This window comes from Ischnura elegans, chromosome 5 (genome assembly GCF_921293095.1).
Source record: "Ischnura elegans chromosome 5, ioIscEleg1.1, whole genome shotgun sequence".
Classification (NCBI taxonomy): domain Eukaryota; kingdom Metazoa; phylum Arthropoda; class Insecta; order Odonata; family Coenagrionidae; genus Ischnura; species Ischnura elegans.
The window spans coordinates 134,348,276-134,375,742 of record NC_060250.1 but is presented as its reverse complement, the minus strand read 5'-3'; the positions used below and the strand labels follow the sequence as shown (position 1 = coordinate 134,375,742).

Here is a 27,467-nt window from a genome sequence, read left to right as displayed (position 1 = left end):
GCTTATCCTGTCAGGTATACCACACACACCAATATTAGTTGCGCCTAAAACCCCCCCTAGCCTTAATTCTTAGCAGCGCTCCTGGTATATTGAATGCGTAAGTTTAATCTGCTTTGGCTGTCAATAAAAAAGGAGAATTCTCGTTACCAGTATTTAACGTATGCCTCAGAAAAAATGATGATTATCGTGATCTGCACGCAACGCATTGATATTAAACTCCATTACAGACCATGGTTGCGACACTCTTATGTCAATCTCAAGGAAATCATTTGAGAATAAAATGAGTTTCGAAACCATGGTAGGTAGAGAATTTGTGTGAATTAAAGCGTGTAAATTACTAATGCTGTTCTACATTTTATCATGTAGGACGGTGATTTATAATTTTTTAAGCGGCCCTAAGAGTTCTGACGCCATTCCGAAGTGGCCCGGAAGTTAATTTTGGTTGGCCGCCCCTAGTACAAGGGATCACGAGAATAGTTCGAGGAAATATACCGCTAAATGGATGACTTACGATGCCATGCTTTCTTCGTATTATCAGGGATGGCAACAGTTTCACAATTGGTATTTTAAACGCGGCACCTGCGAGGATGACTGAGGCCCCTATTATTCTTATTTTCCTGAGGAAATTCTTATTCATAGTGAATTTGCACAGAATTCCCCCACCCCCATATTTTTTAAGTATTTTTAATCTTCATTTCTTCGTGGCAAACCCTTTTTTTATTCTAACCTTGTATGAATGGATTTATTTTAACATCTAACCCTAGGCAGAATTTACCTTTATCTCAATGTTAGAGTATTTTTGCTACATTCTTGTACTGCATGGAACGACCCATGCTACTTGGGTGTTCACACTACCTCCACGAATTTTAAAGCTTCATTTTTATTTCTTTTATTCTAATTAATACATACGTATTTTTAATAACTATTGACAGCACGTGAGGATGCCGTTTCCTTCGCCGGGACACCCTACAGGTGGCTCGCAGGGACATGTCAATTGAGACGATTTCCAACGCAATGTAAGGTTCAGAGTAATCCTTCAGAATTGCAATACTATTGATCGCAGACGAGGTTACGACATTTCGCACCTGGAAACGAGATGAAGCAGATGGGAACGTAGGCGGGTAAAAGTGAAGTATTGGAATGCATGACTTCCTGGTGTCGCGAGTGTAAGTTCTCCATAGCAAACATAGGGACTGAATGGATCGCTCCGCGGACATTCTAGATAGTAACCGATTCGCAGGCTAGTGAAACAAATGAAGCGGCGGGGCGCCCTCGATGGATGACGCCCCTTCGAAGCTCTCATCACCAACGCACTCCTCATTGTTTACGCGAAATATCCCCCCGACGCCACATTCCCACGCCACCAAGGACGGCCATTATGCGCACACATTTTTTGGTTCGGCTTCATTGCGGTCGACTCATCCCCCCACGCTAATCACCCCTCGTGGTGACTTTTCCTTCGGCAGTCAACATTCGCCTCGTTGGGATCCTCTCTTTTTAAAAAGAGCCTCTATCCCTTTCGGACCATTCCTACACTCCCCAACACAAAAGTCTGCTAAGTGGCTTTCAAGTTTTTTGCCTGCCCCCGCCATTCTGGCGAAGTTGACTTCTTGGCTTCGGGGACAATGGGAAGGGAACAATGAGCACACGAAGGAGAAAGAAAGCGATAAGGAAGAAGTCGGGAAGAGGGGCTCAGCGTATTCGACGACGGCGACCCTGAGGGGGCGGGGAGTCCACCGCCAGCCCACCAATCGCCCCCTACTCCTTCGCGAGGGTATAAGGCACGATTCCACCACACGCGAGGGAACACTTGACGGGCCAAGAGAGAGAGACGAAGACCCTGCGGAGCAAAGGAGAGAGAGAGGGACAGCCCAAGTCAATCGGACGAGAGAGAGACGGCGACGACCCTTGACAGATGACGACTTCTGCAGCCATGCAACCGAGGACTATCCAAGTACTGGCGGTAAGTGCACCAAACAACCTCCTCCTCGCTAGACCGCTCCCACGATCACAACATATGCGTTCGATTCGTTGCCTCGAATTTCTATTTGGTAATTATTCAAATCATTAGGTCAATCCAATTTGGACACAGCGATGATGTATCAGATAGAGATAGTATGACAGAAGTTGCACCGGGTTAAACAATGTCTTCATTTTACATTCAATCCGAAATGATTGAACGCATAATTAAGGTATTTAGCGCGAAGAATTCCCACGCAATTTGCAGTGCATTCGATGCTTTTACGCGATGCACTACGGTGTTCATTGTGAGCAGTTTTGAGTTGCCGTATCATGGCTGATTATTTTCCTTTCGCATAACTGGTAGATTTATTTCCGTTTGAATTCCAGTTAATAATTTCTTGAGACAATCATTCTGCTAATGCTAATACTTTGCACTCAGACTCACTTTAAACTTCGGAACTGTTCTATTTACATGAAGCTCAAACAACTGTGTAACAGAAAATCCTACAGCCAGATACAGATTTTCTATCTAATTCATTGCATAAATGGCATTCGCGATTGCAATTTAGAATCTAGATAATCAGTTTTTTTTGTTGAGGTAGGGAGTAAATAACGCAGACAAGTCAGTAGTACTTCAAACACCGTCCGTTAATGGGGATGGATATTAGTGATGTAAACGATGGATGGATGTAGAGATGTTTGATGTATACTACAATATTCGTAATAAAACGACCTCCGAATATTATGGCATTCAGATTGCACATATTTAATCCTTGGAATAATTCATTACCCTTGAATTCTGCTCTGCAGTACATCCATTGCTTTCCACGACGGCGTTCATTTTGGCTAGTTTCGTCGTCTTCTGCACCATAAAAATTTTCGCGCGACCTGCCAGTCGATCGTTGCGCTCCATTTCATTTCACCGCACCGTTTTCTCAGTCAATGTTGGACTAGTTACGATGTTCCGAGATCACGGAAAATACACTTTTCAATGCGCCCGCTAACATTCAATTCTTCCTCAAATTTTATCGCCTTTTTCGAATCATATGATGCCATCGAGTTTACTTTCGAATATTTATCGCATGTTTCCACTGAAGTTTTATGCTTGTCATGACTTTTTGGAGTGGAAGATTTAGAGTGGCTTCACACACTGGAAGAGTTAACAAACTTTTGTCTTCTTTCACAAGGCGGAATTTTTTATATAAAATTACTCGGAAAAATTAACTCTGGCGTGAAATTATGAAGTGTAAGAGGGGCAAACGGCATTTGGGCTGAGAAACATTTTCTAATTTATTTTAACAAATTTCACATCAAGAGTAATTTTGAGAAATATTAATGGGGTGGCATCGGCCTTTTCTGAAGATAGATGGCTCACAACTTACGTCATCAACTTGACATTTTCAGGGTACGTAGAGCAGACCTACTTCAACATTTGACTTTACATATCTAAAATTTGAAAATTTACCTAAGTGTTTACTTAGATGGAAGTTTTTAAATATTTGACAATTAGGAAAATGTTTACAAAAGGTTTACTCTGTAAGGCCCAAAATTTTCAAGATAGCGACAGTTTTAAAGAAGTCACATTGTCGTAATTATTCGTTCGTATAGTTTATCACTGTTGTAACTTTGGTTGTTGTGGTTGGCCGTGTCATGGCAATAAAAAATTTTGGGCTATTTAGAAGCGTCAGTGTTAGGATGTCCCGAGAATATGCGTATGGAATTAGTTTCCATAGAGAAAGCGACCACCTTGTTCAGAAAATGTTAGACGCACCCAAACATTGATGCGGAGAAGTAGCACAAAATGATTTTAAGACTGAGTGTATTACGTCACCGAGAATGAGAAAATGCCATTGGTCAAGAGGGAAGTACTCTTCCTCTATATACTCCTTATAGGCTCATACAAATACCAGTGATTTTTATGTGTGAATTTGATGCATTAGTTTTAGGCAACAGAGAGTAATTTTAAAGAAGAAGTTAGATTTTGGAGTGACTTTAATGGATGATTTCCATCCTCCGCGCATTCAGTTTCATCCTCAGTTCTCTAACTCCTACCTTGCCTTTGGGTCATGTATTTCATTTAAATCTACTTATGTTGTGTCCTTACTGGAGTGAGCAAATATTTTTTCTACTCACAGCTATTTTTTCATCAGAACTTACTGAATGTTTACTATAATAAACTCATTGAATTACTTAGAAAAATCTGATGCTTGAAGTGAAAAAATACAAACCTGTTTAACAAAAATTTGTTAACAACATGCTTAGTCAGTAGCACATGAATATATTTTTGGAATTGCCTACTTTAAGGCCAGTAAGTAATTTTAAATAAGAAAACTGCATTATATTTTGTTTAAAATAAATGTGAACTTAAAAAATAGAAAACAATATCAGGTGGATTTTAGGAACAAGAGCATATGGAGAGACAGGTCTAATGATTCCGTCCATTGTGGTGAAAACCAATCATGACTACACACTTCACCACACTACAAGCAACGAGATTTATAGCTTATTTTATGAAACCAATGCATTGTCAACAAGTGACCAGTGCAGCCAACACGCAAATCACCAAAATCTCCACAAACGCGCATTTCTGGCTACATGCCAGCACATATACACATTGGTGTACATACTTATATTTATGCTGGTTTTGACATTTTCCATGTTTTCAGATTTGCCTTCTGGTGCTCACAGCAATAAAAGCAGCCCGTGGAGATGCAGATCCCGGAACACAGCACACCCAAACGTCATCATTGGACCATGTAAGTACATTTGCCTCCAACATCTATGTGCATTAGGGTAACTACTAAATAATTACCTACTGAAGTTGTGAACTTGGTAGATAAAGAGGATATCCTTTTTTACAAGTATGGTATTTGGAGGAGGCGATCGACAGCTGATCTTTTTTTTTACTATCTTACTGCCTATTACACTTAATTAACGCATATTACTTGAGGAACCTGCCCCTTTTATTTGTTTTTTTATTTTAGTTCTAAAAATTTACTGAATCTCCCATTCACTCTCATAATAGACTCCAATTTGCCGGACTCGGTGGCGGCGGGGTAACGTTCTCGCCAAACAATAGGTCGCGGGTTCGAATCCCGCCTGGGTAGGTTTCCCCGGTCCAAGGCATGGTCGTTTGTGTACGTTTACTTGTTAAATTTGTTGAACACCCCGGTGTAAAATGGCCAATAAGAGCTGTATCCGGTGGTTTGAGAATAAAATAAAATTTAAAAAAATAAAAAATTTGTAGCAATATGGATTAAAGTCTCATGGCAGATAAACATGCACACCAACTTTTAACTAATTTTAAAAAATATTGGGCCAGATGAATAAAATTTTAGTATACATGTTTGCTCCATTTGGTATGCATAAGTTTACCTTACGCTCTGAAGCAAATGCTTCAGTTTGAATACCTTCTGCTCAACATGTTGCACACGGTGTGCTCCCAAAAATACGGATTTCCCCACGATACAATAAATTTCCCTGTAGAATGGGGAATTCCACTGAAAATGGATGATTATGCGATAAAAAAATATCCTTCGAGCTGAAAATGACAGTGAAAGCAGTTCTTCTCTAACTTGCGTATTATTCGTAAAATTCCAATTTGAAAATTGTCTTTGAATCTTGCGCTCCAAACGACCTATCGCCATGTTGGCTGATCGTGACGTCAGAGTCCAGTAAACAATACGTTTACTTGGTGCCGTTAGAGAGTAGACTGTTTGTCCCAGTTTTAAAAAACCTATGTAATTCTCAGTAAATTTATTTTTTTATTTGTTAATTTCATCATCAGTCATGTGAAATATTTATCCTGAATAATTGACAGGTTTAAAGAATATATGCATGCTGGAAGATACAGCACAGTCTTGACAAATAGCGCTTGTTGCTTTTTCATCATCCTTATCTACGGCAATTTCCACAGTAATAGAAAATTACTAAATTAATCTATCTTCAGAATGTTCCCAGAATGCGTCTTTTCGAAGTCGGAGTCAACCATTGCGCAATGCATGCATCGTAAAACTATTAAACTGTTCATAACTGTTTTCACGCGCCCTTCAAGTTAAGAATCAGTATAATAGATATTTGTTGTCGTCGTTACTGTTTTGTTATTACCATGGAGCGAGTCTGCTTACTCACATTCTGACGTCACAGGCTGTTCTTGTGGCGCAAAAGAATTTAGTAATTTTTGCGAACTTTGAAGCTCTCTAGCAACAAGAATACTGAGAATTATGAAGTCATATTTCGCATACGTTTATAAATTTAACTTACTTTTTTAGGCATGTAAAAAAAATACCTTTTTAATTTTATGAGAACACCCCATTGCAGTAGAAAATTCATGCGGTAGAAAATTATACATTTACCATAAGACTTGAAAACAAATCAGCAAATGTTAACTTATGTGGAATACAGACATAATGAAGTACTTTTGTCATTCATTAGTTAAGACACTTCAACAAAAAAACAAGTTGTCTCAAAGCATTTTGCAAGCAAGCACCTGTGTTAGGACACCAGTTATTTACAAAATAAAGAAAAGAAAATAAGGCGTGCACTAGAGATGTTTGACTATTGAGTCCCACCAAGCACTTACTTGGAACATGACCTAAAATACTGAAATGTATACTCTCAGAAACATTGTAATTGTCAAGCAATATCTTCATTTCACTGATTCAATATTTTAATGCATAGAGATGTTTATGCATTGTAAAATACCTAGTCATTATAGTGCATATAGCTCACTCATTCAACTTATGCATAACTTCAAAAATTTTACAAAAAAATCTATGCATAACTGGCATGTCACACGTGAGAATTTAGAGTGCAACTGTGAGAATAAGACAGTACATACTTTTACAAGTTTGGTTGATGTAACAAATTAATTTCACTAGTAGCCATAGCGAGCTAATAGACCTAAACTCGAACATGATCAAATTGCCAACAGATTGGAAGAACTAGCATTATCACCTCTATCAGTAGTTTTAACTGCCTGCCATGCATTGATTAACCAGCTTTTGATTAGTTTTTGCCAGCCAGATTGTTCCTAACTGCTTCAACCTGTTTTAATTTGAAGATAGGTATAAACCATAGAAGAAAATGGCAAAAATCCGAATATGATTTGATAAACAAATTCAGACGGGGGAAGAAGGTAGGCTCCCCACAATATTAAAGATGGCAACTTTAGAACAGATTTTTTTTTTTTAATGATAGGTGAACATTGATAAACCTATAGGGAAACTAAGCAGGGTTAAAATAGACAAATTCAAAGACTTCAACAGCAGTTAAAGAAGAGTACTGAATGAACGTGCCTAGGTTTATCTGAGAGAAACTTCAGAGTTGAAGTCCTTCTGACATAAGTAGAGTTGAACAAAGTCGAATCTGGAATTTGTTTTAGAATTACCACATTTGACAGCACGTACACATACAAGAGTCTGTGCAAAGGCACGGCTCCCCAACCATCTTAAGCTAATTCCTTTCAGATCTTATACAATCTTATTAATCAAAGCAACATATTGAACGAGATTGAGATTCTTTCACAAGGCGTTCCTGCTCTCCTTTTTCAATTCATAGAGTAAGACAGGGTCCCCAGCCTTTTTTTCCTCCTATACCCCTCTATATGTATATAACAAATAATGTACCCCCAAAAATGTAATGTGCACATTTTATTAGATAATTTCACTACTGGTAGGTTTAGGCAAACTGTTAGCCACAAATAATTGCATAAATTGAGATTTTGTTTAACATACCCCATATAATTTGCAAACATATTTCCTGGTTAAGACTAAAGGCAACGCCAGGGTTCCCACCCTAACTAAATTATAGAATTCACGGTTTAAATGTCGTCAAATTCAGGGTCAGTTGAAAAGCCATTTTGATAAAAAATAATGATCACCTAACAATTACAGGCCGCACATTAACTAAAATTAAAAAAAACGCGGCAGACGCCGTGAATGCAAATCTCTCTCTTATGACGTCACCTATTGTTGGCAAAATTCAGGGCTGGCTAAAGGTTGAGAGTGGGAAAATGGAGGGAGCATGTGTGCACAGAGTGAAGAAGCATCTGATTTTTCGCCAGGGTTAATGAAAACTTTGGTTACCGGTCTTCCAATTACAGGCTTAAGGTCAATGTATCGTCATGGCACACACAGGAATTACTGTGCTTCAAATTTACGTGTGCAGATAAATGGGAGGATAGCGTCCGCACGTGACTCAGCCTTGAATCATGATCGATATATCGATTTTTCTTTTGATCTGTCAATCCTAGTTCTACAATCAAATTTGAGAGATTTTTAAGGTTCATTGATGAAATTCACAGCTTTTTCCAGGTTTTTTCACGATGGACTAAATTCACGGCTTCTTCACAGTTTTAAGGTTTTCACGGTTGAATGGGAACCCTGCAACGCTACTGTTGCCAGGCTACTTTTAGGGAATGTGGCGTGTTCCATTACCGCTTACTTTCCGCAAACCCCTGACTGGTTCATTGCGTACCCCCAAGGTGCACACATACCACCGGTTGCGTACCGCTGCTGTGGGATAATAATACCAGTCCATGTATGTGCTAATTGCTTTGGTACAGTAATATGACCATAGTAATATGATTTATAGCTTCAAAGATGAACTACCAACACCACCAATAATTCTTATTTTATAGTTTCCAAGCATGCTTCCGCAGAGATTATGACGATAGACAGTGATTCTTCTGGGTTTCCTTCCGTGTTTATCCACTTTACTGGACAATGTTTTGCCAACATGCCAGTTGGCTTCCTTAGGTCCACTGCAGATCAATGCAGAAATTTGGTCGTCTTTATATACACCCTGTTTGGCACCTATTTAGTGGAGCCAGTCAGCGGTGGCGGAACACCAATGGAGTGGACCGACCCACAACACTGACTTTGACAATGCCTCTCTATCGGATAGAGAAGGCCACCACTACCCAGGGGTCATTAGGGGGGAATTGAAATTGCCAAAACACCCAAGAACTTCAACCGTGAAGATGGCTACACTCTCACCAGTGCGTGGGAACGGGTCTTCAAAGATCTTAACCAATCAGGGCACACCTCCACTAAATAGGTGCCAAACAGGGTGTATGTATATGTATAAAGATGACCAAATTTCTGCATCGACACTGTAGTGGACCTAAGTAAGCCAACTGGGGCATTGGTAAAATATTGTCCAGTAAAATGGATAAATGCGGAAGGAAACCCAGAAGAATCGATGCCTACCAATTCTTATTTTATTATTAACAATATCCTTTTGGAAAAATTTATGCCAGAACTAAACTGAAGATTTGGATACCGCATTTATAATACCCACAACAGACGGCTATCAATGCAGCTCCAGGTTCGTTTAATCAAGCAACTTTATTACTTAGATAAAAACCTAACTGCAACAACAATAATTTGGAAAGAATTTTCCTGAGTTTGAGCTTGTACTACAGCTTTTTCATTGATGGGACAGTAATTCGATCAAAGGTGATTCTCGTTAGTGCAGTGTGCATTCTACCCTACACTTTGTATCCTTTCTAAGTCTTCACAACACAGACCTTTGCTCTAAAGTAGCTGGAATGCAAAATGTTCTCGTTCAAATGATTCCAAATACATACATTGGACACACATTTCCTGATACCCTCAAATGGGGATTATGATTGGTTCATTCAATCTCCTCCGACCAATTTTTCTCCAAACTTCATTGCTTTCAACTGCAATATTGTAAATTATAAATTTTGTTTACAATGTACATGTATTCTTGTATTTTACTTTTATCAGCTGGAAAATGCTTCTTGTACCTTTCAAGCCATTATTGCCCCCAGCTTTTCTTGCACAGGGTGTGCTGAATAAGCCAGTTGTCTCTGTGCCATTCCTGGGAATTTGCTTCATTAAAGATGATTTATTAATGCCTTATCCTACCAAAGTTCAATAAGGCAATTAAATAGTTAAAATTCAATGTTAAATAGTGTTAATTACAATTCTTCGGTTGAATTGTCAGGAACACCCATGTGAGTAGTAGCCTTGACTGAAAATTGACCATGAGAGATTCCGGCAGGTTAAGTTGAAAGATTCCTAGTTCCTTTAGCATAAGCCAGAATGCAGAGAAAGACAGTTTTCTGTATAGTCGACATATCATTGAGTTGATCACTCGGGTGCCTCGTTTTGCCACTTTTTTTTAGGATCGAATCGTAATACCCAGCAAAAGTTGCGTACCCGGGTGGGTATTACAGATATGATTTCTTTTCAAAATCGGTTAAAATTTTCTGTTCGCCATTTTGTCTTGAAATTTCGAAATTTTTAACGAAACATTTCCGGACGGTAACGATTCAGAACAAATAAACTGGCCTGCATGACGATGGTTGGTTGGTTGGTTGGTTGGGTAGAGGAGGCGGAGGAGCCCAAGGAGCAGCCACCTCCACGTGATGGGCTCTGGGTCACATGACTGGCTTCTCTGGATGGGTGAGCGAGGAGCTCCACACTTCTCAGTTCAGGAGGTCATACTGAATAAAATCCCTTTTCTGACCGCAGGGGAGGTGAACTTGACCATTGAGGGACATAAAACCTTCATGGTGAATCCCAAATGATAATTTCCATCTTCAGTGATATCTTCTTACTCGAAAATATGGTCACTAGAGTCGGCGATGGCATAAAAGAGCATACACTCATCCTAGTGACTACCCTTAACAACTCCAGACATGCTGTACACGTTTTTGACTGAAAAACATCTCCATTTCGCATCATTTATCGCATGCATAGCGTAAAATGAGATTGTGTGTTGCGGGTTGTCTACCCACAAAAACCTCTTCCAGGGACACAATAAAAGGTCATTTTCTCGATAATTAGAAGTAATAGAGCTGTCGTATTTGGTCTGAAATATCAAGGAAATACCAATGTTATACGCCATTGAAAAAAAAGAGTGCTCGCTTAAACCAAATTTAAATTATTTACATTTTTAACGTTTTTCGTTAAAAATTTCAAAACAAGATGGCGAACAGAAGATAGAAACCGATTTTGAAAAAAAAATCATATCTGTAATACCCACTCGGGTACACAACTTTTGCCGGGTATTACGATTCGATCCTAAAAAAAGTGGCAAAACGAGGCACCCTATTGATCACCATACATGATGCAAAAAATTTTTCAGTCATTGCACCAGGAGATGCTTTGTAGTATCCCCAACATTTCTCAAAATCAAAACCTTAGTGCCACATCATTAAGAGCATAACACGAGTAGCGTTTTTACATTAAATTCACCAAGTAAAATCTAACATCATTTATGACCACATATGATCATATTTAACAACAGCCGTTATCATTTATTTTATTTTAAATTAAAATCTTGAAAACCAAATGAGTGAGATGATCAGAGGAGTTATGGATGGATTATCTAGTTCACTTCAGCTCATGTGTCCTCAAAATTTTGATCACAAAAAATTGCAAGGGCCAAAATTTTCTAATTACATCTTCTTTTACAGCAGTATGCCAAGTATGCCATGAAGTTCCTAGGACTGGGAGACTCCACACAGCAGACATCACCTTCAGGAAGCAAGGGCAGCAGCAGCCCGATCTTCCACACAGTGCGAGACCAGCACGGCTTCACCAAGTACATCACATACACAAGTGACGGGACCAATGTGTACGAGGTAACCGTTCAAATGAAACCAGGCTCATACCCCGTCATTTGGTCAACACCAGTCAAATCCAAGTCTGATGCGAAAGCCAGTGGTCAAAACGAGGTTGACAGTGTTGCAGGACAGTCGAGGCTGACCTCAAGTGGCAAGAATGAAAATGCTGCGGAGGATGTGCTCCCAATGACACTGCCTCCTGACGCTGCACAAGACCTAGCAGAGGAGATGACCGGCAACACCGAGGATGACAACAGCACAGAGATGCCAGCAGCAGTAGCATCTCAAGATGGGAGCAGAGGATCTGCCAGTCAGCAACAGGAGGGTGTAAGCTACAATGCAATGCAAAGGTCAGCCCAGGCGGTGAGACTTCCTGCCCAGTATGGAGCCATGGCCTTATATCCCGTGGCATACAATCCCTTCACAGGCCAGGTCAAGTATGTGGCTCGGCCCATGAATGCGGCCCCCTCTCTTCAGCCCACAGGATCACAGCAGCAAGGGGACGCCAAGACAACCCTGCAGCCATACACCACGACAAGGCCCTCACCCATTCCACTGGGCATCACGACATCAGGAGCCTCCCTTCGCGTCAACCCAATCCCCTATTTGTACCCCTACATGTCCTACCAAGCTAAGAACTCAAGGGTCTTGTACCAAGTTCCAGCACAGCAAATCAACACCATTCCATCGCCCATAGTCCAGTGGGTACAAGCCGTGCCAGCAACGAGGTACCAGGCAACATATCCTCAAGGGTACTTATCCTATCAGCCAGCTGTATCTGGCCAGTTCTTGTCTGCACTGCAGTCCCCCCAGCCCTCGGGGCAAAGTACCACAGTGATACAAACCAAAAACACCTCTAGTGAAATGTCTGGACAATCATAAATGGGTTGACCATCACCATTACCCTAAAATCGTTTCTGCCCATTATTCCGACCTGTATGTATATATATTTTTATTTTTAGAGACTTTGTTGAGCAATTGAGTTGTTGACTATAGTAAAATTTATTTATAACACTGACCCATGTGTGTTTCCAGGTGATAATTTTGTATATTAGCTATTTTAGTAAAATAAAAAACCAGTGCTTGTACTTACAGCTCCGAGTCTTCTTACAACCTCCTCGCTAACGGGATACCAGAGTTTGATCTTCTTGTACAAGGGATGGTGCTCGTAGTAGTTGACCAACTCAACGAGGCTCTCGAATTGCATTGTCCCCATGGTGAACAGACGACCTTCCAGTTTGATTTTGCAGTGCTTGATCTTCCTCTCTGCCCTATTTATGTCATGATAAGAAATAACATCATTAGCATCGTGATGACCAAATTCATTTGCCTTACAATTGACAAATCACTTTGCACTGATAATTAGTCATGTTTCAATATTGTAGCCAGGGATTTTAGGACCTTTTTGCTCCTCCTAATTGCTGTCCCTCTAAATTTAATCACTAAAGGATATGGTTATGTACAAAACATTTTTGGAAGGACTGGATCAATTGGTTGCCCCTAAGGCAATGGCCAGCCATATTTTCAAAGCATTTCAGCGTGCACTATATAATATTACATTAATTCAACATCACACAATATAGTGCAATAGTCTTGGTCAATATATGCTATATCTAAACTGTACAGTTCAGAGAATTGCTTTCAAAAAATTCATTCAGTGAATAGAAAGCTTGCCTCAAAATCCAGGAGCAAAGAGCATGTTTAAACTTCGGTATAGTACAATTTCTGACCTCTTTAGGTAAGTAGATAGTTAAAAAGGCTAGGTTTATTGTGGTCAAAATAATTTTTAGTGGTTGACGGCCTATATTGAGGCCTGATCAAATTATTTTTGAGTCTTGTGTTACCATGGTGGTCATGAGCACCAGTTTCATGGCAGTCAAGGTTCACTTTTACGTTGATTAGACATTTAAGTATTTATTGACCATATAAATCATAATCTCTAGCTCCTAAAATAATGATTTGCAATGCTAACTTTCGAATTAGTAATTATCCTAATTGCTTTCTTCAGTAAAGTTTTTTAACTTTACTGAAATCCTTAGCAGCGGAAGAATGGCCCCAAACCTCAATAACGCACGAAGACATTCAGTAGGAATGATTTTTTTTTAGTTTTCTTAGCATGCATATACCTTTTGACAATATAACTGTAGTAGAAGATGTATGACTATCTCAAAGTAGTCTGTAGTCAAGGTCAAAGCCTATTATCTTTAAAATTCTGGTGTGGGGCAGAGTAGGGCTTAAGGTGAATACCATGTGTTGGGTTTTATTTGTATTGAGGGAAAGCCCATTAGCTGAGAACTATTCTTCAGGCACTGAAAGGATATTGTATGAAGGGTTGGTGAGGTCATTAGGATCAAGTATCAGAGTAGTGACATCAGCATATAATATGAAATCACAAGGTAAATGGTGTGGGAGATAATTTATAAGAATTAAAAATGGAAGAAGACCAAGGACTGATCCCAGAGATACAACATGTGTTATGTTAACAGAAGCTGACAATGTATAATTTACATGAACGCATTGCCTGTGATACGTTAAATAGGGCTCCATGAATTTTAGTTTGCAATTATTTATGCCATAATATTGCAATTTATTAAGGAGTAGTGTTGGGGAAACAAAATCAAAACTTTAAAAAGGTCACAAGCTTTCAATATGTCGGAGGATCTATTTTCAAAAGCATCCAATAACTTCTCGACCACATATTTAATGTCAGATGATGTAGTTACCTTGACGAAAGTCAAATTGAGAGAGTGTAAATAGGTTGTTATTTTGAAAGTGGTTGTAGAGTTGAGTTTTCATGACTTTCTCAATTACCTTGACAAATACAGGAATGGTTGGAATTGGGCAGTAATTTGAATAAGGAACTTTCCTTCCCTTACCTCATGACGAAAATGACCCCAACTGTTGGTTACCTCCCTCCAAATACAAAGATCATAGATAATACAGAGCACACGGCACCCGGCAATGGCTTAAGTATGTGGAGGGGGGACTTACATCAATACTGCAAATACGATAACCTTTTTTGGATGTCCTTGGAAGCAAAAATTTTGATACAGGAGGATTTTTAACAGTTCATTTGGGCGTTATTTTGCTGGGGCGATAGAACACATAACCTTGGAAAAATTCTAGAAAATCTTCCGTTTGGGATAGATTTTCCATAGTTCATAATTCCGGATTGATGATCATCTACTATAATTAAAATTAATATCTAATAAACAGCATTGCGCATTATTAAAACTTATTATTCTTTATTGGCATATTTATGTAATGAGCACATACTACACCTGCTCCTGGGACTAAAATGGGGAACATGCATGAAATTTGTTCATCATGCTAGTAAGTCTTATTGAATAGACAATTTTCTCACGAGACCAAATATGTAAGCCAAAACTCTCCTAGCACTACAAAAATGTCATTAAATGCTTATTAAAAGTGATAGAATATCGCTTGATGCCACGTGACCTGAAACGCCCTTTGACGTCATCGCACGGTACACCATTCACTTCGCTAAAAGAGTAGAAGGGCAGACGCTTGATTGCAATATATCGAAGTATAAATCATCAACGAGCTTTGTAGTAGTTCCTCAGAGAACATGTTGACTTAATAGGGATTTAAGAAAGCACAATACGACAGTTTACTTTTGGTCGACTTCCATATGGCGGCTGATTTTCTGAATAATAGTGATTGCTTCCAAATCTCACCAAAAAATCCCCTTCATTTGTCTCAATTACGCCTTGGCAACCCAACATATTCAAAATCTGCTGTTTGACGTTAAAACAGCAATCATTTTCTCCATATTTGCGTTTGAGCCCCTGCATAGACCGATTTTCTAATCCACTTCCTCAGTCTATCATCAGTGAATTCCGTGCCATGACGTCACGCTCCGATGACGTCGTGTTTTCAAGTTTCTGATGAAGATTAATTTTCAAAGACTCATAACTCAGCTGAAAAACATCATTCATCCGCAAAATTTTCGGTAGGTACATTTGAGATAGGGAGCATCTTATTCTAGTACTTTGAAAAAATTGTGCATGTTCCCCATTGGTGCATGTACTGCAATCTTCTCGTAGAGCAGTTCTCTAACAAGTCGTTTAAGGGAGGTATTTCATCGCATTGGACTGGAAAAATATGTTTCATAACCGAGGCTAGAAACACATGAGTTCATACAGGGTTATTCACCAGACCAAAAAAAATCGGTGTATAATTGAGGTCATTGTATAACTGAGGGTCGTTTAACCGAGGTTCTACTGCGTATCCTCATAACCACGGCACCGGAGTAAATGGAGCACATGCATATTTCAACCTGCACGCAACCAACTGTTCCCCAACCAAGCCCGCCCACCCCCCACACAACCCCCCACACAACCCCCCAAAATGTCTTCAAAGATAAAAGGAAATTTTTACCGTGAAATGATTTTTGAATAATGGATGGGAGTTCATAGTAATTATGATTATTTTTTTTGTATTTTGTAGGGTTATGAATAACATAAATAAAATTGGAGAACTGCAGGGTCTTTCTTACGATGAATGTGATGGATCCCACATAGGATCTACCAATTTTCAAAGAGCACGGAGTATTGTAGAATCGCAGAGGGCAGAAGAGAGGAAAAACAACATTATTCTAAGAACATTGGTAAGTTTGACGAATTTCCCAAATGACCTGGTAGAGTGAATACATAACAATAACAACCTGATTTCCGTAATTCACACATTCAGTGTGCGAGGGCCAGTTCCTTACCGTTAGCCACCTTGCACTTGGAGGATTTTTTATAGGGGTGCCCAAAGCCTTCGACTAGGATTGGAAGCAAAGATCCCTGGATCAGGAGCAGCACAATGATCCACCCACCCACTGGGCCACCACACTCCACACAGAAATTGAACTTTAAAATGCTTAAAAGCTTTAGAAATGTAACTTCCAGGGTGAACCGATTCGCAAAGAGTGAAGTGGGTGATGTGAATGTACATGCTGGCAACTCAGAACGAAGTACAAAGTGGCCACTACGGCAATCTCTGCTCACCTGAATGAAATGGCATATGAATTGCTGGGATCTTTCTCACTCGGCCTAACAAGGAAAGCGCCATCAGAGGGTACACGCCGCAGCATTTCCTCAGCAATGACTCGAGTTGCGTGCGCATGGTACCACTCCTGACCCTCGTGCTTCTTTGGCTGAGGCACAGACTCTTGCAGGGTAATCAGGAATTCCTGAGACGAAAAATCAATCATTGTCACATCAACATGGGTGCTCCTATTCATACCACACATAATGCAAAAACAGACCTGATACAGACTAGGGCAGTATTTCAGATTAATCTATTAATTTTTAATTTTATTTGAAACATCAGATACCAGTAATATTATGAAAGAATATTTAATAATAATATATCATCAACAGGCTAGGAATTGAAAAAAAATACTTCATCCATGTCAGTAGAAATAAAATATTTAAACATTAAAACAGACAAATAAGAAAAGGATATTTTGCAATGACAGCTTTACATAAGATATGGATGATCCCACACTAACAAAGATGAGGTGGCCCTCAAATTTTGATGAAAACTGGTACACATTATAGCCTCCTCCATTAAGAGATACCTTAAGAATAATTTTCTGATATTCAATGAAATAGCTGAGTAACAGGTATTTTCAATATGGCAGTTCTTTCGCAAACACATTATTATCACTCACATTTTTCGGGAAGGAATAAGTAATCAGATATATTACACAACTCAATTTAAACTACATCCTCGTAAAAACTCAATAATGTAGCTAAAATACTGTTTTAGCTATTATGTAATTGTTTAAATAAATTACTGTGAAACAGTAAATAATAAGTATTTTAGATATATTCACTTTCATATGTGTTTTTTAACTAATAATTATTAGTGCTAGGGATGTTTCATTAGGGTAAGAAGGTTCCATTTATTAGGGGATGCTTCACCATATGATTAAATTGGATCCAAATTCACGGAAAAACATTGGATATGGATCCAAAATTTTTAAGTGCTGCATTTGAGGATCAAGTGTCCAATAAGAGGGAGTAAAATTACTGTTGAGATCAATGCATTTTGGCACACAGTGTAACACCTTCCTGTGACGCAGTCAGTGAACTCCCTCATTGTATCACAAAAGCAGTTTAAAACCTCTTCTTCTTTCAGCTCCTCACCACTCTTGAAATGTATCCCACCCACTTGTTTTTTTCTATTCAGGGAAGAGATGATAGTCACTTGGGAAAATGTCTGTTCTGGATAGGTGTGTAACAGCACCCTATTACACTTTGTGATGAGATCGTTTGTAGCACAGTTGCAGTAAGTTGCACTAGCACTGCCCTGTGGTCGTCATAAGCAATCTTGGGGCAGTGAAGTGGCTGTTCATGTGGGAGAAAGGCTTGAGAGTAATCACAGCATACTTGCTCTGTGGTCCAAACTCAACTGCCCTTGATTATATGTATTCCATTTTACAAGGAGCTCAGGGCCTTTCCCCCTTCCTTTCCTAGAGAGCCTTCCCAGCCCCTCCTTCAAGCCTCTGACCAAGGGGCTTCGTGCAACCGCACTCCAAATAAAAGAGGCTGGCTGCCTGTTACACCTAGAAGCCCCTTGCCATACCTTAAATGGTCCGTTAAAATCATATCACTGCAGACCTTGCTGACGTCAGGGGTCATCACACACAGCCCTTGAGCCATTAACCTTTAAACCTTCAGTATCATGTTTCCACTTTCACAATTATTTCGTCTGAAACTATCCAGAATGCTGTTTGTTAGGGATTTCTGTGAGTGCATCGCCAAATTCTCTGCACTATTTATAAAAGTCTTGTAAGCTCATACACTACACTTCACACAGTTGAGAATAAATCTCAACAGGAGCATAGTTTTTTTTTCTTCACAGAAAATCAAAGCAAGTATTTCATACTTGGTGAATGAGGCGAGAGGGAGCTCCATTGTTTAACGGTTGCCAGGCCAACATTAACAGCTATATATAGAGCTGCTTGGCTGCACAGAGAGAGAGAGAGGAGGAAGCACGCTAAACACTGTTGTCATCGGATCCTGCATGTCATACACACTTGCAACTGCAGCTCTTTGGGAACTTTATTTTATAAACAATCCTCATTAAAGCACACTGAATGCTGCGAATAAGCTATAACAGCTGCCATAAATGTTTTAATTTATCATTAGATAAATAACAGCACAACATTGATTCACACATCACTTTCATAAGTCGTACCCCCCTAACCTCTAATGCTAACGGAAAAGCAAGCAAGACTGTTATAATTATAACCGATGAATTGAAATTATTATTTATTTCCCTTTTCTAAAGCATAAGTATCACTGAATTTCTAAATGATCAAATACCATATGCAGCACCTGCAGTTTTCCAGAGTCAATCATTAGGTTGAGCATCACATCCAGCACACTACCGATTATCCGGGCTGACGGCAAGAATAATCGGAGAACACGGACATACCAAACTTTCACTTTAATGTCTTGTTATGTTCATGATTTATTTAAAGGAAACAGTATATTATTGTTTATGCAGTTATTCTGTTATTTTAGAGTGCTTGCCGGATTCATTGAGAGCTTTCTTCGCCAGTCCGCGATCAGATTTGGAGCGCAAATAAGTTCCCACTGTTTGTTATTCGTTGGCTGTGGCAGTGATTTCAGGTCCATTTCAACTTAACAAAAACATCATGAACCAATCTTAGACATTTGGTAAACAAACCGCTTCATGACAACAGTGAGTTTGTGTTGGCGTCGAATTCTTAATGTTTCGTGAAATAAGTTCCCCCTATTTGTTATTAGTTGGCTCTAGAGGTGATTTGATGTCAATTTCGACTTATCGGAAACGTCATGAACCAAGTTTAGACATTTGGTAAACAAACCCCTTCCTGACAATGGTGAGTTTGTGTTGGAATCAAATCCTTATCGTAGCGTGAAAATGTCCGAGTTATTGACGAGTACAGTGGAACGTCGATTTATCGTTTTTCAGGGGGATGGATGAAAAAAACAATGAATGCGGGAAAACGATCAATGCAGGAATGTTTGTCCGGGTTGCCTATGTCCCAGGAAACGCTGAATTTTTGCGAATTATGACATTCATTAATGGATTCAAAAAAGATTTTAGCTGATTACAGGAATGTTATTCCTTTATCGAAACACTCAGGTCATATTGTTGATTCGGATTATATCTCTTTCAAGTATCCTGAAGGAACACCTGCCTTGCTAAAAAAATGTTTCACTCCACTCAGAATTTTCACTGCTACTATGCATTTCTGTCCGATGTAAAAATTCTTATCCATCAAATGCCATTTCAAGTACACATATTTACGAGAGAAATGTGCGTGTTATGCCTCAAACAACTGATTTCGCCCTCGCAGTGACTGGTTATGAGATGGATTAAGAAGGCCAAAAATAGTTTATTATTTGAAATGTTCCTTTCTTGCAATTAAATTTTTAATATGATTGAGGCAATGTGGCGTTAATCGTCAGCGGCACGCCCAACTGATCCTCAGCTTCATCCCATTTCTTGTTTTCACCAGGGATCTCGCTTTACCCCCACCCCTGCCGTCATGTACTAGCGGACATACCGAGGCGTGCTGTAATATTCATGCATTTCTAGCCCGGATTCATTTCTTCGTCTTCAATTATTTTCAGTCTATCTTTTAAAGTTCTCACTCGTGTCTTCGGAAGGGCCATGGTCCGAAGACAAATAAGAATAAAACTAATAAAAATGAAACCGGACTCTATTGAACCCACACGGAAAACACTCGCCGGTTTTAAGTCAACCCACCCTGGAAAGTACGGAACCAGTCGTACGAGGTGAAGTTCGGCACTAATGCTATCACGTACGGCGTAAGCAGAGCTTACTGCAGAGGGTGAAGCATGACCATAAGACTGCGCAAATTTTTTATCCCATAGAAAAGGCAGCTTATCCACTCATTTCTAACAATAAGTAGCGTAGCTCTAGATGAGCAGATGAATTCAGATTGCTAGTAGGGAGAAACAAAATATCCTGAGAAGACATCGCTTCATTAGCACCTCAGACAAGTGAGACTTGTAGCATAACTCGTAAATTGTAATCAGACGCCGTTTTCGAAAAAAAATCCGCATCAACTGCCGTGAAGCTCACTATCAGCTGCGAGGATATCGATATTCGCCAGAAATCACCATCTATTCCAACTATTTCCTTGCTTAAAATGGTTAAATAACATTAGAAATACGTCGTGTTTGGTATCATTCTTTTTTGAATTACGTGCACATCACTAATATCTCAATCTAATAAAAGTATAATACCAATTGCCGAAATTCATTTTTACACACCTTTCGGGCTAATCGGTGATTCATGCAGCAGTTGACCTCCAGAGGTGGGGATCTTTGAAGCGAGTCAGCTAAAAAAAAGTCAGCGGTCGAGAAAGAAGGAAGCGTGAAAAAGGTTTCTTTTGTTCTCGAGTAACTTGATATTTTCTTTCCAAGCTAAGGTCTTCATAATACGATCCCTGCTCAAGCTGGGACCTATTTTTTATTTCGGAGAAGAGGAAAGCTTCAGACGGGGAGAGGCGAGTGCTGAATGGAGGGGGATACCGGATCTTGGGAAATGCGATAATGTAACTATCCCACGGCACTCAGCTTCTCCCTATTGTATTTCAATCTCCTGGGGAAGATTCGAACTTTGTGTCTGTCGTTATTAGCCATAAACAACACGTTGTAAACACTTCGTCTTATTTTTGTCAAACGATAGATGCGGGAAAATTATACGACAGGACCGCGATCTTCAAACGATCAATGCGGGAAAACGATACTTTAGGGAACGATAGATGCGGGAAAAAATTACATTGTCTTTATGGAACTTAATTTGGGACCAGGAGCGGCGAACGATGAATGCAGGAAAACGATGAATGCGGGAACGATAAATCGGGGTTCCACTGTACTCATAATCCCTTGGAAATTACTCGAAAAACCAAGTGCTTGTTGTATCCGAAGGTGTTCAATTAACTCACCCAAGTCTCATAATCGTTTGTATTTTGCGATATAGCGTCTCGCAAATTTCACTGACCTCTACAGATTAGCAAAGAAGCATATGCTGCATCGTATAATTAGGAGCGGAATACTTTTTTGACATAGGAGTCTGTATATCGGAGCTTTTAATCACTGCCAAGAGATTCAAAGGATCTGTACAGAAAATAGCAATTTTTGATTGTGTTTGCATAGTACATAGCCCTTGAAGGTAACCCTCATCTTCAAACCATTCGTTTAAACAAATTTAAGGGATTGTGTGGAAGTGCTCAAAGTTTTGCTAATATTATATGAAACATTGGCATGCACATTTTGGAGAGTATGAAGAAGAGATAATGACGATTCACTATGATTGGTCGTGAAGAAGAAGTCGCTACATATTTCTGCTATCAGCAGAGTAATTCTGCTTTTACAAATTTTTTACACTTGATTACTCGAATTGTGCTACGTAATTAATATCCCACGGCACTGAGGTTCTCGTGGCGGGGAAACCGGGAAATTTCAGATTTTTTCACCCGATCATTTTCGGATCCCTACGTCAAACTCTTTTCACCGTTCTAATCTGTGTATTTGATGTAGTTTGTCAACTTACCTAAAACAGCACTGCATGCACTAAACGACTAGAGTTCTCTACATTTTTCCGAGTCAACTACCAACAACGTGCGTGCGACAGTGTATGGCGCGAAATTCAAAGTATTGGAGGTATTCGATATTGTACCTTTGGCATAATTATTCAAGATCTCGAATATCGAATACTTTCTAGTATTCAAGGTGTTCGAGTATTCGCAAATACTATTTGCACATCTCTAATTTCAATGTTGATGACCGTTCGCGTGAAGGAAGACCAAAAACCTTCGAAGACCCTGAAATGGAGGCATTGCTCTATGAAGATCCATGCCAAACTCAAGAAGAGCTTGCTTCAATATAAGGAGTTACTCGCCCAGCCATTTCCCAACGGTTACATGTGATAGGAATGATTCAGAAGTAAGGAACTTGGGTTTCTTATGATTTGAAGTCGAGGGACGTTTTGTCACCTATGAAAAACAGCTCAATCGTCAAAAAAAGAAATGTTTTCTTCATCGCATCATGACTAGTGATGAAAAATAGATTTAATACAGAAACTTAATGAGAACAAAGTCTAGTTTAAAGTATACCGGGACTAGCCGCGGTGATAAGTTTTACGGGAGTCACCCGCAATGCACAATCGTGCGAAAGTTCCACAGAGAAAATATTATCCCGGTCAAGGCGAATGATTTTTTTCTCTGCGGAACTTTCGCACGAGAACAAAGTCTTCAGGACTGCGTGGCCATAGCTTTATGCCGTCAGCTCGGCCGATATTCACCCTGTGAAAGTTATGCTGTGTGTTTAGTGGGACCAGGGGGGGTGTTCTTGAATCGCTCGAGATTAATTCCGATACGTAACCAAGGACTCGCCCGGAAAATTTCGATACGGAATGTGATTTGGTGTGCTTGAAACGCTCGAGATGAGATTTTGTTCGGGATCTGCTGATTCCGTGTCGGAATGAAAGCAGAGTGGTCGTAGTTAGGTGAGATTATAATTCCGTGTCGAAATCTTGAACAATATGGCGGATGTTATGGTTTATTTGCGGTTAATGAGAGAATTAGAATAGGGAGAAGGTGAAGTTTTTGGAAGAAGGAGATACTTCAGGGAAACAGAGGACTGCTTCAATGAGAGCGACGGCGAATTCAAGAGCCCTTTTTGTCTCTCAAAGGCATTGACAAGAGATTTGATTGAATCTCTCACAGATGTCATTCCGGAGGAATATCCTCATCACTTTCGGTAGAAACTAAGGCGAGTAACATTTTTTGCTGAAATCCTATCAGGGTAATGTGCCCATGAATAAATTTTATTAACGCAATTAAGAGCCTTCATCTTGAATTCTTTGAATTTCCTAAATTTTAAAAGCATATTCATTGCCATAACTTCAGGTTACGATACAATTTCAGATTTTTGAACTACATACGCGGCTGCGCGTGTGATGTATGTACATCCAGAAACATTATGTTCATTTTCGAAGATCATATAAATTAAAATGCTCGAATGTACCGCTGTACACGTTGAAGAACCCGGCAAGAATATCGAATGTCTGTGAGCTGGGTAGAGTGTGGTTCACTATGTTTCCTGTTGCTGCTGAACGAAATCAAAGGACGAACTTGAAGATACATTTAGTAATTTTTGGTCGCCGAAAGTTAACTTGGAAGAGTTCTTGTTATTTATGTTTACCTTCAAAGTTAACAAATGTGGATTATCTAGACAGAAGCCTATTCACTGAAAGTTGTGATAAAAATGCCTTTTTTTGGGTTCAAGGAGTCTAGATTAATTAATAAAATGCTATTACATACTGTATTTCAAGTGGTTCAAATAAAAAATCTTATTTAATGTAGAGATTTCATTTAATTTCTCCTTCCCCAGCAGTAATCCTAATTTATTTTTACTCTTATTATTCCTGCTAGTATGAATACTTACTAATTCTAAAGAATATTAATAGGGGAAAAGCTACTAAGGTTAATATTTACGATTATTGAGAATGCAATTTGGATGGAGGTAAACCATTTAGTTATTGAACGATTTTACTTTCTCCTGGTGAATACTATTGATGAATTCTTCTCGGGTTCTCAGCCATGTGAAATTGTGTGAAATTGGACTTTCAAAAAATAACACGGCCTTGAAGATGGGAGACAAGTCGTCTCTCGAAACGTCGGCTTATACGACAGAATTAACCTGGCTGAGAACACGGGAAGAATTCATCAATTTAGTTATTGGCTATGAGGAGAGGAATTCATATGAAATATTTCAATGATAGAACTCAATTACTATATTAAACACAAATAATCAAATACAAGCTTGACAACTAAAATTTAATTTTGTCGAGCTTGGCCTCAATCTTTACTAGATTTAATTCCTCCCTTTCCAAGCTAAGCAATTTTGCATTAATTTTTTTTGTTTCCTCTAATTGCTTTTCTTCGGGTGGAATACTTTTTTCCTGTATTAACAGTGGCTTCTCTGGAATTCTTTCAATTACTCTACTCTAGTGTTGGTATCTGAAATAAAATATTTTGTAAATAATATAATATTTATTAAAAGGGCAATGCGGGTTTTTAAGTTCATAATGTTAATATTCAGAGCATTTAAATTATTAAAGTACATAGTATAATATGATTTTATACTATTAGTAGCAATTTTAGAATAGTATTTAAGTAATAACATTGTGTATGGTGAATTATTATTCAAAGGACAACTTTAAAAAAAACCTCACCTCATCAAAAACAATCACCGACTCATTATAACTCATTGAAATAGCCACGTATTGCATTTGCACTTATTATGTCAGCCACCCGCCTTGGAAATATTGAGCTACTGGAGCCCCACTCACAGTGTGGATTACATCTTTTGAAAGGGCGGCTGCTTTGCCGTTGAAAGCATATTTATATATATCTTGCCAAGACTATAAAGAGATATATCACTCATGATACCGATACATTTTACATTCACAGCTATTAAAATTATCGCCAAACAAAAATATGGGTAACGCTTCATTAACCGAATCTATTTTATTAATTATGCGGCGAAAAAGTTATAGCACTTACGAAATTGTGAGAATCCGTGTCGATGATTCGTGGTTGAAAATGATAAGTATTTACTTCGCGAGACATGAATTCATTCAATTTTCATTCTTTCCTTCCTCCACACCTTCCATAATCTCATACATTCTTTAAGTTTCAGCTAGTTTCAGCGTCACCCCCTGCCAATGCATTGCTCCATCTTTGGCTGTAAAATTAGTTATTAATTTTCCGTTGTTTATGCTTTCAGTTTAAGAAAAGTATACACCGATATAAAACATTATGTATTACAAACAATAGAATCAAAATTGGTTCGAGTTACTTACCTTCACAAATTGAAGAAGTATTTCCTTATGTTGTTTAGTTATATTCATTTATATCAGCGATATCTGAATTTCTTCTGTCAATTGTTTTGTAAATATTTGTAGGCTCGGGGTTAACAACGGCCGTATTTACGTCCTCAACCAGAACGTTGCCACGTCTATCGCTCGGGTTAAATCTAGATAGCAACACTCGAAACTGACAATCGGCTAGAAAATTTCAAGCACACCAAATCCCGAGCAAAAAGATTCCGACACGGAATGAGAGATCGGGTTTATTCCGTGCCGGAATTAATCCCGAGCGATTCAAGCACACCCCCCCAGGTCAGTATTTTTTACTATGAGCTGTTGAAACCAATAAAAAACCATTGCTGGGGAACGGTATGTACTCCAATTGATGTGATTGAGCTGAGTATTGTGCGAAAAACGGCCACAATACGAGCAGAGGCACAACAAAGTGATTCCACAGCATGACAACGCCCGACCTCATGTTGCCAAACCCGTTAAAACCTCCCTGGAAACATTCAAATGGGAAGTCCTAACCCACCCACTATATTCATCAGATATTGTGCCACCGGATCATCACTTGTTCAGTTTGATGGCACTTGGACAGGCTTTACAATAAAGTTGTGATTTCATTGATAAAACAGCGAGAACTTAGTTGCGCACCTAATATTTATCGGCGATAACATGGTTGCACTCGTATTTATACCTCTCCGTACGTTTTGAAAACCATGTGATCACGGATACTGAATAGTGATTCACACGAATACTTCAAAACCACTGCGCGACGTCGGAAACTACACTTTCACGCACCACGCCACGTAGTAGCATCTCACAAGTTGCTCAGGTTGCAACTGCTGCAGGACTTGTGTCTGTGCTCACGGACGGATAAGTCTTCAATTGACATTAACTAGGTATTTAAATCATCACATAGCCACCATAATTTTTGGATAGTTTACAAGCTCATGAGAGAGGAAATTTCACCCGGACTTGTTGAACCATAGTTGCTAACAATTAGGATTGGCCTAACTAAAGCATAGCATATTAATTACTGAAAAGGAGTCCTAAGCACTCAATAACTAAAATTGTAGAGGAATGCTACCATGAAGACCTTAATTCTTAGAAAGTAGCTCTGTCAGTAGCTGGTTATGTTTTATATAGACATTTATACGTATGGCTCTGCCCCCCAGACCAGAAAGTAAAAGGCCTGTAGCCTGTTATGGTCACTTTGCTAGGTCTTACAATTTTTTTCTGCTGTGTGTTACTTTAAGGATAGGTTTTTTTTTCAATTTGCTAGATCAGATAAAAGCAATATTTTCACATTCACAGGTAAAACGAGCATATTTATTTGTAGTATATAGGTTACAATAAAAACATCAATTTTTATAAAATAGCAACATTTTTCTAAAGGCCTAAAGAAGTAAAATAAATTTTCTATTAGCTATACAAAACTACAGATAGAGAAATACCAGTTTCTGATGAAATTCAATGCACTTTTGGATTCATATGGTACATTGAATATTTCAGTAACTTTTGACAAACAAATTTGATAAATGCAGTTCGATAAATACTATCAATATTTATCATTCATCAGTTCAATAAAAAGTTATAAGATCAAATGCACAATAAACCAGCCCTAGCGTGGACATATGAAAAATTTTCCATCCAGAAAAACATTGTTCTGATCGAAAATCATAGAAGTAAGAGTTCAATGTAAGTTTCCGCAAAAGAAATTTAAAAAATTAGAGAAAAAATAAGCCTGCAGGGGTCATTGAACACAGGCCCCCCATATTGTAGTAACAGACTCTACCGAGCAAGCTCGTCGGTTGCAATAATAATAAATGCCAAAAACACATTTGTTTAGTTGTTCTAATCACTCAACCCAATTGTTGAAAGGTGTGACTGCAGTTTCCCTTCATAAGCTTAAGAGAGGATGATACACACAAATGCATTATGTACTTACTAAATATCAATATGAGGTGCAGATTCACAAGAATGC

At 38.9% G+C, this 27,467-nt stretch overlaps 2 protein-coding genes across 5 annotated transcripts in view; one reads left to right on the top strand and one right to left on the bottom strand.

Annotated features, from left to right (window-relative positions):
* LOC124159594 (1-phosphatidylinositol 4,5-bisphosphate phosphodiesterase gamma-1) overlaps positions 1 to 27,467 on the bottom strand; it is a 182,621-nt gene that overhangs the window by 60,014 nt on the left and 95,140 nt on the right. For all 3 annotated transcript variants that reach the window (XM_046535512.1, XM_046535514.1, XM_046535513.1), the window contains 2 exons: positions 16,579 to 16,763; positions 12,657 to 12,834 (listed from right to left, as the gene is read on the bottom strand). In XM_046535512.1, the coding sequence (XP_046391468.1) occupies positions 12,657 to 12,834; positions 16,579 to 16,763 (363 nt within the window). The remainder of the gene's footprint in view (positions 1 to 12,656; positions 12,835 to 16,578; positions 16,764 to 27,467) is intronic.
* On the top strand, positions 1,722 to 12,657 carry LOC124159596. Of its 2 annotated transcripts, none has more exons than XM_046535520.1 (3): positions 1,722 to 1,963; positions 4,629 to 4,718; positions 11,417 to 12,657. In XM_046535520.1, exons 1-3 carry the CDS (start codon positions 1,916 to 1,918, stop codon positions 12,443 to 12,445), a joined length of 1,167 nt encoding a protein of 388 aa, XP_046391476.1. In that variant the 5' UTR covers positions 1,722 to 1,915; the 3' UTR covers positions 12,446 to 12,657. The 2 variants fall into 2 exon arrangements, with proteins under 2 accessions (XP_046391476.1, XP_046391475.1); XM_046535519.1 differs by having other exon boundaries at positions 1,732 to 1,963; positions 11,414 to 12,657.

Coding starts and splice junctions, on each gene's coding strand:
- LOC124159596 (XM_046535519.1), top strand. CDS start 1,916: ATGACGACTTCTGCAGCCATGCAACCGAGGACTATCCAAGTACTGGCG. Junction 1,964..4,628: donor GGACTATCCAAGTACTGGCG/GTAAGTGCACCA, acceptor CCATGTTTTCAG/ATTTGCCTTCTGGTGCTCAC. Junction 4,719..11,413: donor AAACGTCATCATTGGACCAT/GTAAGTACATTT, acceptor CTTCTTTTACAG/CAGTATGCCAAGTATGCCAT.